The following is a 15,503-nucleotide window of genomic DNA, read 5'->3' as shown; positions in this document are numbered from 1 at the left end:
GCCTAATGCCCCAGTATAGTGAGAGGGACTATACTGTATAAACAGCAAAGCCTTTTGGATGAGACCTGAACAGAGGTCCTGACTCTCTGAGGTCCTGAATCATTAAGAATCCCAGGACACTTATCGTAAAGAGTAGGGGTATAACCCCGGTGTCCTGGCAAAATTCCCTCCATTAGCCTTTCTCTATCATCATCTGCTAATAATCCCCATCCTTGAATTGGCAACATCACTCTCTCCTCTCCACTAATAGCTGGTGTGTAGTGGGCGTTCTGGCGCACTATGGCTGCTGTTGTATCATCCAGGTGGATGCTACATACTGGTGGTGGGTGAGGAGACCGCCCATACTATGTAAAGTGCTTTGAGTGTCTAGAAAAGCACTATATAAATGTAACTATAACTAACTAACTTTAACAGAAAACATGGCAAGCACATCACACACATGACCCTGTTACCAAACATATTGGTAGCAAATACTTATTTTTGAACAAATTCAAAAAGACTGGAAGTGTTTATAGATTTTCTCCATCATTTAGTCATGGACAGTTCCGACCTCCGTCAGGCAACTCACCCCTATTACACGACAGCTACCAACCAGGGAGTGTGGAGGCAATCATGTGCTTCCTCTGAGACAAGTGAAGCCAGCCAACCACATCTTTTTGAACTGCTGCTCATCCAACATCAGGAGGCGGTGTCACACACTCAGAGTAAAGCACTATCCACTGCCTTCTGCATACATGAAATCAGACAGCAAGTGTTGCTGTGTGTGTGTGTGTGTGTGTGTGTGAGAGAGAGAGAGAGAGAGAGAGAGAGTATGCCACCCCTCCCTCCCTGAGAGCATGGTCAATTTAGCTCTCTTGGACTCCCTGGCCATAGATGGTCGTGGCGTCATCGGGATTCAAACTCACGATCTCTGGACTAGATTTAATATTGTGAAACATCACAGAAACCGAACGGAAGCAAGACTTAGAGAGCTTACAACCGAGACTCTTTCCACAATTCTTAACTACATCTCTCCTAATGAAAAAAACATCACCACATCAGCGATTAAAACAATTACTATGTTAAACCACAACTCGTTTTTAAATCTGTTTATTATTAGTCTTGGATTACGTGGAGCAGTACAAGTCCCTGTGTATGAGCTGTCCCTATAAAAACATTACAACGAGCACATTCATATTAACCTGTCCTTCATATTACAGCTGAAACTACTTTCTCAAACTGTGCTGTTATACAAAAATAATGCACACCTTCTGACCAATCAGTGTTCAACCGCCCTATGGTATAACAAAGAACAAAAATACTACATCCTAATATTATTACGTCCTTATAAATCGCTGTGCAAGGTTTTTAATCAGCATTTCACACACGTTATGAGAAATTGTGCGCATTCATTCTTCTGTAATATTTTATAGCAGTTGGCAAACCAGTTTATGGTGCATTTTCCGACACGTACTGACTTTGAGTGCTGCGTAATAATTGTTGGTGGTGAACACACCCTTATTTGCCGGCATGAGCCGGAAGTGCACTGATGAACTGTCCATGGAGGAGGTCTGTAGCTAAAACATTATTAATCTTTAAACAAATTATCAGTCGTGTGACGTACTATAAAATATTTTATTTCACCTGCAGTGTGTATTATTTTGCACAGTGTGACATATTTGTCATTTTATCGCACTGTTTATCACTAAGCTTTAGCTAGCAGTGCCGCTATTAGCCAGAGTTAGCTCGCTATCACGCTATATTCTGTATATAGTCATGTAGGCGGCATGATGTTTGTTGAATTGTAGAGTTAACGTGCTTTTATTTGTTTGCCATGCAAGTACATCACTGTCACTACGATCTTTTGGTTGTATGTTAGTACGTTATTTGAATGTAGTGAGGTTGTCTGCTAGTTCAATAAAGTTAGCTAGCTAGCATTCTCGATTACGTCAGTTTTTTTCTCTCGAATAAAGCCCGCAGTAAAAGTGCTCAGTGCTGTGTTTAGGGGATGGAGGTGGACTGTCCGCCAGAGGATCTGCCCGTGTCCTCCTATGATGAGCGCGGTGTTAAAGACATGAGGCTGGAGGCTGAAGCTATAGTCAGCGACGTCCTGTTTGCAGTGAGCAACATGTTCGTGTCTAAAACTCTCACCAGTGGTCTGGATTTGGCTTTTATCAACGTGGAGACGAGAGAAGGAAAGCGCTACTGCTTAGAGCTGAGTGAAGCAGGGCTCAGAGTGAGTGCAGATACACTGTCTGTTTTCATTATGGCTTGTGTTTAACACCACTGAACTCTCATCGCATTGCATTGTATTGAACTGCAGGTGGTGGGACACACCTTTGATCAGGTGGATGCAGGTCTGAGCACTCAGTATCATGAGACTGTTTACTCACTCCTGGACTCTCTGAGCCCGGGTTACAGAGAAGCATTCGGAAATGCCCTGCTCCAGCGACTCGAGAGGCTCAAACCAAACGGCCAGTGAAAAGTTCAGCCTGAACCCAGGCGCTGCTTCCAGACATCTTTGCTTGACAGCAGTCACGCTGCAGTTCTGTGCAACAGTCAGCTTAAAGCATCCATGGCAACCTTTCCAATCCGAAACACCTTCCTGGCTTATTTTAGTCACACTTTTGATTTTACAAAGATGACAAATTTTTTTGTGTTTTCTGCTATGGGGGGGGGGGAAAGAAAAACAGAGGATGCTGTACAATTTTGAGTGTAGGGTCTAGAAAATACTGGAGATACTTTTGCACATGACCAATTAATAACAAAATTTGTTAATCACTTGGTCAGCCAATATTGTGACTAGAAACAAAAACCAGCTCTGTGCCCTTTTACCCAGTAAAGCTTTACTATTTTGACTAAACTGGACCTGAAAAGCTGCTTGTTTTTACAAAAAAATAAATAAATTTAAAAAAAGAAAGAAAAACTGGTTGATTTCTATGATGCTTTATTGTGATGGTCTGGAATGTTCTGTCCAGTGTGAAATTTCCTTACAATATACTTTGTTTGGAAATGTGACTCAGGTTGTGGATCTGTTTTCCTTTCACTTTATTGGACCACAGGGATGATTTTGCTTGACTGAATTGCTTCAGCTGTATTAGAAAGGTTGGGCATTGTCCTTACATGGTGTTACTTTATCCAGTGTAATGTTATTCATTTAAAGAAAAAGCAGTTTTGGCTCAAAAACGAAATATAAAACCTTTACTTGAATGTTAGTAAGATGAAAGGGGTTGATTGGCAGTTCATGTGAGACTGAAATTCAGTGTCTTGTCAGTAGACTTAAGTTTTTTTAACTGCACAATGACCTTAAATTATGACTGTGTTGCATAAAGTCACAAAGGAAACTGCAGTCATTATAATAGCATTTAAAAGGGCTACTAAATATAAAAGTGCCCTTAATTTATTTTAACAGTCAAAAGGAACAGCACAGTGTTGATACGAGTCCATCAGCTTACGAGTTTGCCCTCATATCTTTGTGAAGCTATTAGATTTTGGCCTTAAGCAGATTTTGCTGCTTTGTGGAAATAAGGCGACTTATCAGTCCGGCTCGCACTTTTCATTGAAACACCAAGTCTAGAACCTCAAACACATTGAATTAGTGTTGGGAGTTTATTCAGAAATCCTAGACATGAATGTGTGCACGTGTGTGAGACTGGATTGACAAACACGATCATTTAATAAAAAGCACACATTAATGACTGTTACATATGTTACTGTATTTGGATTTTATTTCAAGAAAAATTAATCTGGCTTAGGATCACCATGATCACATGTACAAAACGTTACTAATTATTACCGAGGAGCAAGAGAAAACTAAACACATTACAGTGCAGAGTGACGAACACACCTGCAGTCATGGCACAATTTTGACCAACCCAAGTTAAAATGATCTTTATTTCAGATAGACACATGCTTGTAAAATATTTGTATTTGTCATAACTTCAATATTAAAATTAGACACTTTAGTGTAGAAAGTCTGGGTTACCACTGGTTACCCACAGAAGCCAGGAAAATGCATTTAGACGTCCTTTTGATCATTAACACTGATCACTTAAAACATTAACTCAATTACTGACTATAATAAATCATTAAATATTTCCTCAGTTTAAAAGGAGTTCATTAGTAATTAGAAAAAAAAATATCTAAAACAGATGTTATATATCATTTCTTTAAAAAAATAATTAAAAGTTCATAAAAACCACAATATCCCTTTCGAGGTTTCCTTTGGTGGAGTTGGCGTAGATCTTCAGCTGACGATCTGGACAGGAAATTTGATGCAGAACAAATCTTTACTGGAGTCATCTCCAAGTTCCCACTCCACAACCAGTCTTAACTTAATAAATAAAAATTCAGTCAATTAATTATACAAGCAAGGGTCCACCAGATCATATAACTCTGCTTTGATTGTGGATGCGTGTAGCGCTAATGGTTCTGTTTAACAGACAGGAGAAATAACTGAAACAGCAAAAACTTACTGATGGATACTCTGTTTTAACAGGAAGCTGGTTGACATAACTGTAGGTGTTTTGCTTCTGAATAGGGCAATGGATTCCAGACTTGCAGCCATCATCAACAGGGATTGGAAAGGGAACAGGGACACCAGCAATCACGCCATGGACCACGGCTTTGCTTGTCTGACTGTCAGTCGCTGCAAATTAGACACATGAGCAAAGCTAGTTTTGTTTTTGCTTAAGTGGTGTTCATAATCATGATGAAACAAATGGTACTTTTGCACAGTAGTATTTACAGGATTTGCACTCCATGCAACCTAAAGGCGAGAGTAGGCTCAGCAGAAGTGCATGAATGAACACACAGAAGCAGAAGTGTAGTGTGAACATGTAAAGTTATTCTAATGTTTACAATTACATTTAACAATGCAGTAAGCTACAGTACACACCTGAGGGATTAGGGCCTTGTTCAAGGGTCCAACAGTGTTCGGAGTTACTGTGATAGTAACTCCTAGAGTCAGAGTTTAACACTGGGTCACTGCTGCCTACATACATGGACGTGAAACTACAACTTGCTATTCAACCTTTGTACACACCCCAACCACAGTACATGGAAACCTGACCAATCACACCCATGTGCTCGCTGAAGATCCCATTCCAGATTAATCCCCCCCTTCTTGCCATTATAATAACCTTCACTTTACTGCAAAGGCTTGTCACTAGATTTTGAAGAACATTAAGAACATTTTCAAGAACATTAGTGAGGTCAGGCACTGATGTCAAGTGAGGAGGCCTAATAATCTATGGTCTAATTCATCCCAAAGGTGTTCAGCGGTGTTGAGGTCAGGGCTCAGGACACTTGACTTCTTCCACACCAACTTTGGAAAACCCCGTCTTTATGAACCTCACTTTGTGCACAAGGGCACAACATTTGGGCCTCTTCGATCCAGTGAAGGGAAACTAATGCTCCAATGCATCCTATTTTGGGGAAGGCCCATGCATGGGTCTGAGAGTCAAGTGTCCATATACTTTTGGCCTTTTTTTTTTTTTTTTTTTAAATACATCTATATTGATCCTGGGTGCAATTCACACATTAGACTGACAAATGAATATTTCTTTTTATAGTTTTAAATGACCAAATTGTACACAAGTGGAAAAGCAGTATAAAGTTGATTACCGCTGGTGAAGGTCACGTTTACAGTGTAGGACTGTCCCTTGTGAAGCTGGCATGGCTGACTTGGGCAGGGAGAAATGTTAACCTCCTTCACAGTTCCAACAACTGAGCCTAGATCACAAATGGTGGGGGGAGAACACAGAATTAAACCACTGAAGTGATACATGACTGAGTCATATAGTCACACCATGATTACAGGCACAGACGTGTCAGATATGGTACATAGGAAGTGGTTTTATGCCGAGGTGACATGGTGTGGTGCTTCTTAAATGAAGAAATGAAGTTTTGTAACGCGATTAAGCACAAAAACACTTTATCGTTACATTTACCAAAGTTTTTCAATAAACAGCCACATCTTTGACATGTGTGCATAACAATGAAAATGAACAATAATCAGTTAATAGATGTTGCTGAATAGAAGCTCTACACTCACTGGTCAGCCGTGAAAGAATAAATGGAGCACGCTTCCTAAAATATGACAGCAGCTCAAGGCAAATTGTTTTGCAAACCAAGCAAAGACAAACACCAGCTTCCCTTTTCAAAATACAGATTACATTAAGTCTTTGTAATACATCATCCCATTACGATCATGAAACAGTACATTATTAATCCGTAGCCAGAAAAAAAAAAAAAAAAAAAAAAAAAAAAAAAAAAAAAAATACTAATACTAAAATCTAATTCCCTCACTAATTTCATCATGACAGGGATGAAATGATGTACTTGTATATACATTTGATGTATTCAAGGAGATCTAATCTAGTTTCAAGACAAAAAGGCACAGCAGCATTAACACACCCTTACGGCATTTGCATATTTGTAGTGCCTTGCTGATTTACAATTTGGGCTTTTGGCCCAAACACCCTTATACAGAGTAACTTCGATTTTTGTGCAGTGGTGCCTCAATGGTTACGGCTGTGTTATTGATCAGAAGGTCGGGGGTTCAAGCTGCCACTATCAGGCCCCTGAACAAGTCCATTAACCCTATCTGCTACAGAAGCACCACATCAGGCTGACCCTGCCCGCTGAACCAAACTTCCTAACAAGCAGGGACATGCAAAAAAAAGACTGTCACTGTGCTGTGATGTGATGTACATGTGACAAAGACTTCTCTCATTTTATACAACGGAGCAGTTGAGTGTTAAGGGTTTTGCTCAGGGTTCCAGCAGTGGCAGCGCTGGGATTTGAGCACATGACCTTCTGATCAGATTTATCAGATCAATGTGCAAGTGGATTTTATCAAAACTGAAATACAGAAGTAATACTGCTTTGGCAGAAAAACAGCATGGAGGATCATGAAACAATTGGTGAGCCGAGTCAAATGATCCGACTCACTGAAAAAGGTCAGAATTCCCATTCATGTTTAATACAAGGGTTTCATCAAGAGGAGACATTTGGGTTGATTTACTCACCACAGTCAATAAACTTCACCTGCTCTGCATGTGAGAGGCCCAGCAACAGTGGGAGAACGAAGGCACACGCAATAACACGGAAGTCCATCGCACAGGTGATTCCTATTTACGGATCAGACACAAAACAAAACTTATCCTGGAGTTTAAGAGTTTCCCCTCTTACGAACAGCCTCAAAAGTGAACTCCGACCTAAAGCTACAAACAACGCCGTGCCATTCAGTCATGTGACTGGATTTACACGCCGTAAAACAGCTATATAAACATGTTCAAGTTTTACCGAGTTTCACAAACACCATCCAAAACACAGAACAGCCGACTGGTCTACAATTCACCATCGCGTTTTATTTCACTCATACTCATCATGACACACAAACAAACATATAAAGAAGATTTTAAAAAATCCATTGAAGCAGCGTTAATACGCACCGCACCACGCCTGAAAACTGGCCCAGTCACTCCTAGTTCACTAAAACATCACAAGACAACGCTGACTTCTTTTATGGAAAAACCCACAGATCCGTGGCGTGTTCCACTCGTGATTAGCTTGACAAGCGCTCTCAGCCAATCACAACCGTCTCTCTCAAATACGCTGACTAATTGAATTGTTCGCTTTGAGGGGGGAGCGCCTTAACATCCCGCCTCGTTGCCAGATATACTAACACTCAAAATTAGAAACTTGAGCTATAACAATAAGCTCTGCTTTGTCCAAAAAGAACATGAGGTGACCGACTAATTAAATATTGTATCATAAAATTTTTTTATAGTATATTCTCTACATTATCTAAAAGCCTTGACGATTAAAAAAAAAAAAAAAAAAGACTTTGAACATTGTTGCGTTTTGTTAAAGACCTGGCAACCCCTTTCCAGTCGTTGTTGTCTTATGGAAGATGTCACTCGCTAGAGTACTGACGATAAGCGCACTCAAAACAAGAGCGTGGAAAGTTATCAAGTAGGTTTATAGCTAAATGAGAGCGTGTAAAAAATGACTTGGAATTAAAAAAAATAGACAGATTAAACAAGCTTTTTAACGCTTACGTTTTGAATAAGTGTGTCGAGTCATCCCCCTGTGCTGTTAGCTAGGCTAGCGCGCCACTGCTACTGGATGTGTGTTATATTAGCAGCGCCAGAGTCAAGGGCAGAGCTGTTGCTGAAACTAACGCTACTGTTAACTAACTCACAATCATTCATTCATGTCAGATCATATTGTACTGAATGAGCGCATTTATTCTTTAGTTTAGTAATGATTATTTATTTGTCAGTCTTATCTAAGTAGGCATCTCACACACAGAAGGGTGTGGGTTTTTTTCTTTCTATAACCTTTAATGTAAGTTGTAGAGAACTTCCTCCTGGTTCCATCTGAGGCTCAGTTGTTTATAAAGACACTCATTAAATGACTGTAGAGTTGTCTAACAGCTGGCTTTGTTTTGCAGTGTGTCTTCAGCAGGATTGAGACCTGTGCTGGCATGTGATGAGTCCCCTCTTGTGTCCACACTGTGTTATAGGAGCAGCAGCTCATCACAGGGACAGCAGCAGGTCTCCTCCAGTCCCACTGACCATACAGTACAACTTAGTGATGCGTGTGTCAAGGTTTGTAAATCCTCTCACTCCATTACGATATAGTAGCATTGAAGTATGACTTTGTATATACATTTTTTTTCAGAAATGTCCATTTAGGTGTGTTCTACATAGATTCAAGGTGTGGCACAGATAAATAACTGTAAATAAGCCCATTGGCAGCTTTTCCCCCCTCAAAACTGGATGAACTTGTTTTTCTTTGCCTGTTTATTCATCTTCTCAGTAACCATTTTATCCTGGTCAGGGTCACAGTGGATCCGGAGCCTATAACAGGAACATTTTAGTGGCGTAAAGTCTCTGGTATACTTAGTTTTTTACGCGTACACTTGCGTATGCGCACAGTCGTACGCATAGCCTTTCAAAGTATACTCTATTTGACATGTACGCATACGCAGATGGTCGACGCATGCACATTACGACAACTTGCACTACCCCTCCTGGCCTACAAGAGTCTGTACAGAGCAGTAAAACAGGTCTTCTAGTGTGAAGGACGACAACGAAGAAGAATCAGAACAACACGAAGAACAACGCTTGGGCAATCTCTCGCAACGATTAGCACCCATGTACAAATCCTTATACTCTTTTAGGCTAGAATTATACAAATGCAGGTACTTTCTGACCTGCATTCGTTTCCATCTCTTCGGTTTTTGTTTTTTCTTCGACTATCTTGAGAATCAACGGCCCTGGATCACTGCTGCCACCTTGTGGAAGAACTAAATAGTGCAGAAGAATTGAATGCAGTACGTACGTACGCTGCTAATGGCTAAATTTGCGTCACGTGTACTGTACAATGTTCCTAGCGTATGTGTAAAAAGTGATGCATATAGTACTTTTTGCTTAAGGGTTGGGAATGCACTCTGAATGGGATGCAGGTCCATTGCAGGCCACAATGCACACATATATTCACACAGTCATTCACACCTAGGGGGCAATAGCTAATCCAATTACTATGGAATTCAATTTGTGCCAAAAGTATTGAACATAACTTTTCAAGAAATGAACAAAAATATAAACAGAGAAAGAAGAAAAACACTTTGAAACTGAAAACAGTGAACTCAGTGGCAAAAATGTAACATACCCTGTGTCCCAGTTGGCATACTTATACTATGTACGTAAAGTGTGTACTCTTTTTGTGAAGAAAACTTTTGAGTGTGTATTAAAAGTGTGTGCAAATATTGGTAAATACTAACACATCATGTAACGGAAAAGAACACTGTGACCGTAAAACAAACTCCTCACTGCATCTCAGTCTTTCTACTTCCATGATTCCTAATATAATTTATACCTTATCATTTCATTTATCGTTCCTTTGATTTATTTTTCCACATTTCATTTACACGTCTCTAAAATGCATCCTTGAAATTGGTGAAGCAAACCGTCACAAAACTCCTCCTTCGGGCAAGGAGTTGTGGATATTCTGCATATTTGACCCATTTCCAGCGGTGGCTATATGATGTTGAGATCCATCTTTTCAAACTGAGGGACTCGTCCACAACTATAACAAAAGGTGCAAACATTCACTGATGCTCAAGAAGGCAACATTAAGAGCCAGGGGGATGTAAACTTTTGAACAGGATGATCGGTGTACATTATTATTTTGTTTAAAGATATTTTTTTCATTTAGTACTGCTCTTCAGACACTAAATAAGATACTGACAAAATAATAATAATTTACACTAATCATCCAGCTCAAAAGTTTACACCCCCTGGCTCTTAACGTGTCGTGTTGCCTTCTTGAGCATCAGTGAATGTTTGCACCTTTTGTAATAGTTGTGAGTCCGTCAGTTGTCCGCAGTGTGAAAAGATGGATCTCAACATCATATACCCACTGTTGGAAAGAGGTCAAATATACAGAAGATGCTGGAAAAGTAAATAATGTGCAGGACCTGGAGGATTTTTCTGAAGAACAGTGGGCAGTTTAACTGCTCAGGACAAACAAGGGACTCATGAACAACTATCACAAAACATAAAAACACACAGTCATAACGACACACAGTATTAAGAATCAAGCGTATGTAAACTTTTGAACTGCGTATTTTATATAAATTCAGCTATGTTGTGTTGTGGACTATATGTAAACATCTGTTATGTGAAATAGCTTATTCAGGACAGAACTAAATAAAACACAACATGGGATTTTTATGATTCATCTTATTTTATTAACAGTATTAAGGTTTAGCCGATTCTGCAAGGGGTATGCAAACTTTTGGGCACAACAGTATAGGGATGTCAAAAGTACCGGTTCTTCGGCTGCGTTCGGCTTTCGCCTACTACTGTGTAGTAGGCGAAATATATTTCTATTTCTTTCGGACGCTCGTTTTTCCGCTTTCGGTGCTGTTACCGCTAAGTGTGTAAAAGCCGCGCCCCTAATATGTATGTGCGGATAGATTGACCGTGCTTTCAGGAGGAGCGGTTGCTTAACCGTGGTATTTATTCAGGCAGTTCAAGTAGGTGAGTTTAATGTTTAGCATACGCGCGTCTAACGCTAATACGGTCAGGAGTCCTTATTAAACATTTAATGCTTTAACTTTTTTGGGGGGGAAATAAATGATGGGGCTTACTAATTTTACACATCAGAAGCTTTTCGATATCTGAAATTTATGTGTTAGAAAAAAATAGATGTGTGGCTAGCCCTGTTTATGTCTTTAATATCAGTCAGAAAAACATTTCTACATTTCTACAGTTGTCTGGTTAACTCAAGTAGCTTTAATAATGATATACTTGAAGTATACAGAATGACATTTTTAAAAATACGTTTTATATTGATATTTATCTTTATTACTAAAATAGTGTTGTTCAATTAGCATGTTTTTGTGTTTTGCTTTGGTACCAAGTACCATGGAATTTTACTGGTATTGGTACCGACTACTGAAATTTTGGTACCGTGACAACCCTACAACAGTACATACTGTAAAGTAAATTCGATGCAGTACCTACTGCACAACCGTTGAAACAGTACATACTAACCTTTTTTTTTTCCTGAGCTTGTCTGCACCGGTCCTGTTGCATTATGGGATCGTTTGACTCGCGTAGTGTACATCGGTTGCATACTGCAAAATCTCGCTGGGAGCAGTACGCCATCCGGGTATTTCTCACCTTCTGTCTCTCGCGTACTGAAAATTCGTACATACTACCCCTCTGGTGTACTGCATTTTGCTTACTGTGTAGTAGATTAGTACGCGAGTTCAGACACAACCCCTGACATAATCCTGGCTATAGCTGCGTGACGTATAGAAATGGCATGCAGAATCTTTACAGTAGAACATGTGTTTTGTGCAGAGGCTGAGAGAAATCATGCAGAAGGGAGAATATCTGAGGATACAGGTGGAGGGTGGAGGCTGCTCTGGGTTCCAGTACAAGTTTTCTGTGGACACTGCCAAAAATGAAGATGACAGGTAACGCAATCATGCACTCACAGGCAGACGCTCTTAGCTGATAACTCCCTTTTTTTGTCAAGAATTTGTGCTTGACAAGGGTTTTGATATAGTAAGCAGCTTTTAAAGGTATACGCCAGCATTTTCAATGCTATTCGTATTTGTTGCACGTATGCGTAGTGTACATGTGATAATACAGGCTATAATTTCCACACATTTCTCACTAATGAGAGATAAGCAGGTAATTTATAATGAAAGTTTAAAGGTAGTTGTTAACTTTGGTCTATTTAGATTTCAGATCATTTCGAAAGTATTGGAACAGCAAGTCCAATTCTGTTTTCATTATACATTGAAGACGTTTGTGTTTGAGATCAAAAGATGAATACGAGACAACAGATCAGAATTTCAGCTTTCATTTCCTGATATTTACATCTAGGTGTTTTTAAAAAAAAAAATCATAGCACTTTTGTTTGAACATTGCACAAACGTTAGGCATAGCCAAGACAACCATTTAGAATATTTTGAAAAAGAAAGAAACCACTGGTGTACTAGCAGTCAGACATGGAACAGGTCGGCTAAGGAAAACAACAGCAGTTGATGACAGAAACATTGTGAGAGCTGTGAAGAAAAACCCAAAAACAACAGTCAGTGACATCAAAAACAACCTTCACAGGGCAGGGGTGAAGGCATCACAACCCACCATTCAAGGAAGACTTTAAGAGCAGAAATATTGAGGTCATACCACAAGACGAAAACCACTCATCAGCAGTAAGAATGAGAAATCCAAATTCACAAAGAAATACAGAGATGAGCCACAAAAGTTCTGGAACCAAGAATAACCTCTACAAAAGTGATGTAAAGGCCAAAGTGTGGAGAAAGAAAGGATCTGTTCATGATCCAAAACATATAAGCTCATCTGTGAAACATGGTGGAGGAAGTGTCATGGCCTGGGCTTGCATGGCTGCTTCTGGAACAGGCTCACTAATCTTCATTAATGATGTAACTCATGACGGTAGCAGCTGAATGAATTCAGAAGTTTACAGGAATATTTTGTCTGCCAATTCACAGAGAAATGCATCCAAATTAATCAGGAGGAACTTCCTCATGCAGCAAGACAATGATCCAAAATACACTGCCAACTCAACAAAGGACTTCATCAGGTTTTAGACTGGCCAAGTTAATCACCAGACCATAACCCAACCAAGCAAGCATTTCTAGACTAAAAAAGGAGAAATCTCCTGAAACAAGCAACAACTGAAAGAGGCTGCAGTAAAAGACCGGTAAAGGATCACAAAATAAGAAACCTACAATTTGCTGGTCACAGGCTTGATGCAGTTATTGCAAGTCATGGACACGCAACCAAATACTAAATGTTATTTACTTTCATTTACTTCAAGACTTATTTGTTCCTATATCTTTGCTCAACTAAAAATTGGGTGGTCTGATACAAAAGGTGCAATGTTTTAAGTTGTTTAACACATCTAAATGTAAATATCAGGAAATGAAAGCTGAAAATGAATATAATCTTATTCATCAGTTGAGCTCAAACCTAAATGTATTCAGTGCATAGCCAAAAAAAAAAAAAAAAAAAGCTTGCTGTTCCAATACTTTCGGAGGGGACTGTATTTGGACACAAAGTTGACAGTCAGACATGGACTGATTTTTGAACAATCACTTGACCAGGTGAAAAATAATTTAGCCTCTTTGTCTCTGCACTTCTGCAGGGTTTTCGAGCAGAACGGCGTGGGCGTGATAGTAGACGAGGAGAGTCTGGAGTTTGTGAAAGGAGCAACGCTTGACTTTAGTCAGGAGCTCATCCGCTCCACCTTCCAGGTGCTCAGGAACCCGCAGGCAGAACACGGCTGCTCATGCGGCAGCTCTTTCTCTGTCAAAGTCTGAAACTTGCTTCTGCATCATAAACATTTAACACCGGCTTTCAGTCCCAGTTCCCCATTTTTGTGTATAAACATCCTGCGATAGAGGAAGTTCAATCACGTGTTACAGAACAGAGTACACATGCAGACAGAATTGAGAACCTGTGATAACCTCTCATTGTATTGTGAAAACGAGCCACACCTCAATGATTTTGTGTTCCACACACACACACACCTGAATAGAAACGAAACAGTGTGAAATATTGTGTTATTTTATGATTTGAAGCTGTACTCGTGAAACATGCCTGGAGTCTACACTAGTGGAGATCACTACAATATCACAATGTCTTTTCCTGCAAATTGTACGTACAGATTGTAAATAGGAAATAATAATAAAATAAATATATTAAGTGATACAGTCTTTAAAATATTTTTTCATATTTCGTATAAGAAAACGTGAAATATATAAATATAGTTGTGTTTACTCTCTAAGTTCTGTGTGTGTGTGTGTGTGAGTGAGTGAGAGAGAGAGAGATGTGCTGTACTATGTAGGCTGCTTTTAGTATTCAAGACATATTTAACTCTATAGCCAATGTAACTATTAATACTGGCTGCCTGTGCAATTTATTCTAAATATCCTCATGCACCAGTGTCCAAAGAAATGACTGTTGCAGGGAATGAATATGATGATGATGTTGGGTATGTTGATGGTTAAAATCTGACACTCAACCGTTTCAGCCCCAGCTTTAATCCCACTGCAAAAAAAAATGGCACCTTAGCAAGTCGTCTTGAATAAAGTCAAATGTATCTAGTATTTTGTACTATAAGATTACGAAAAGATTATTAAACCTATTTCAAGACATTTGTACTCATTTCAAGCTTGAAATAGTCTTGTACTATTAGCAGATACTTTTGCCTATCTTAAGCATTTATTTTTTAAAAAGAAGCAAAATTATCTCATGAAATATGTTAAATGATCTTATATTTGGTTTATTGTAATGTTAAAGAAATATTAGATCCATTTGACTATATTCAAGATATTTTCTAGCTAAGATTATATTTTTTTGCAGTGCCCTACACAAGAGCTACAGTGATGGAAATAAGTATTGGATGTATCAACATTTTTTTTTCAGTAAATATATTTCCAATCAGGCTATTCACAGAAAATATTTCACCATACTTCCATAAATAAAGTTGTGTGTAATAAAGCAGAATGACACAGGAAAAAAGCATTCAACATGCTGACTGAAATGTATTTAATAGTTAGTGGAGAAGCATTTGTTTGTAATGACGTCTTGAAGACGCTTCCTGTATGAAGAAATTAATGGGCCGCAGTATTCAGGTGTGATTTTGGGACATTCTTCTAATCTAAACATATTGTCTTTAAATCTTGTTCAACTGGATTCAAGTCAGGTGATTAACTGGGCCATTCTAAAGCCTTGATTTGTTTTCTCTGAAACCATTTGAGAGTTTCCTTTGCTGTATGCTTTGGATCGTTGTCCTGCTGGAAGGTCCACCCACGTCTCATCTTCATCATACTTTTCGATGGCAGCAGATTCTTCTCAAGAATCTCCCTGTAAAGGGCTCCGTTCATCATTCCTTCAATTACTTGAAGTCTGCCAGTACCATGCGATGAAAACAGCCTCACACCGTGATGCTTCCACCTCCAC

The 15,503-nt window shown here is 39.3% G+C and overlaps 3 protein-coding genes across 6 annotated transcripts; 2 read left to right on the top strand and 1 right to left on the bottom strand.

The window, feature by feature from the left end:
- Window positions 1-1,465: 1,465 nt before the first annotated feature.
- Window positions 1,466-2,656, top strand: gskip (gsk3b interacting protein). The gene is made up of 3 exons (XM_017476660.3): window positions 1,466-1,548; window positions 1,985-2,215; window positions 2,303-2,656. The coding sequence occupies exons 1-3, from the start codon at window positions 1,510-1,512 to the stop codon at window positions 2,459-2,461; spliced, it is 429 nt and encodes a 142-aa protein (XP_017332149.1). The 5' UTR covers window positions 1,466-1,509; the 3' UTR covers window positions 2,462-2,656.
- Window positions 2,657-3,685: 1,029 nt separating this feature from the next.
- On the bottom strand, window positions 3,686-8,085 carry LOC108270217 (NPC intracellular cholesterol transporter 2). 3 transcript variants are annotated; one of them, XM_053682613.1, is made up of 5 exons: window positions 8,046-8,085; window positions 7,011-7,112; window positions 5,605-5,712; window positions 4,455-4,627; window positions 3,686-4,312 (listed from the first exon to the last, which is right to left on the bottom strand). In XM_053682613.1, exons 1-5 carry the CDS (start codon window positions 8,068-8,070, stop codon window positions 4,226-4,228), a joined length of 495 nt encoding a protein of 164 aa, XP_053538588.1. In that variant the 5' UTR covers window positions 8,071-8,085; the 3' UTR covers window positions 3,686-4,225. The 3 variants fall into 3 exon arrangements, with proteins under 3 accessions (XP_053538588.1, XP_017332148.1, XP_017332147.1); XM_017476659.2 differs by lacking the exon at window positions 8,046-8,085 and adding an exon at window positions 7,437-7,587; XM_017476658.3 differs by lacking the exon at window positions 8,046-8,085 and adding an exon at window positions 7,288-7,414.
- Window positions 7,711-14,247, top strand: isca2 (iron-sulfur cluster assembly 2). Of its 2 annotated transcripts, none has more exons than XM_017476657.2 (4): window positions 7,711-7,731; window positions 8,441-8,597; window positions 11,865-11,980; window positions 13,684-14,247. In XM_017476657.2, the coding sequence occupies exons 1-4, from the start codon at window positions 7,727-7,729 to the stop codon at window positions 13,856-13,858; spliced, it is 453 nt and encodes a 150-aa protein (XP_017332146.1). In that variant the 5' UTR covers window positions 7,711-7,726; the 3' UTR covers window positions 13,859-14,247. The 2 variants fall into 2 exon arrangements, with proteins under 2 accessions (XP_017332146.1, XP_017332145.1); XM_017476656.3 differs by lacking the exon at window positions 7,711-7,731 and adding an exon at window positions 7,813-7,959.
- Window positions 14,248-15,503: the final 1,256 nt, after the last annotated feature.

Source organism: Ictalurus punctatus, chromosome 9, assembly GCF_001660625.3.
Source record: "Ictalurus punctatus breed USDA103 chromosome 9, Coco_2.0, whole genome shotgun sequence".
In the NCBI taxonomy this organism is placed as follows: Eukaryota; Metazoa; Chordata; class Actinopteri; order Siluriformes; family Ictaluridae; genus Ictalurus; species Ictalurus punctatus.
The sequence above is the reverse complement of the archived record's forward strand: the minus strand, read 5'-3'. Positions and strand labels throughout refer to the sequence as shown.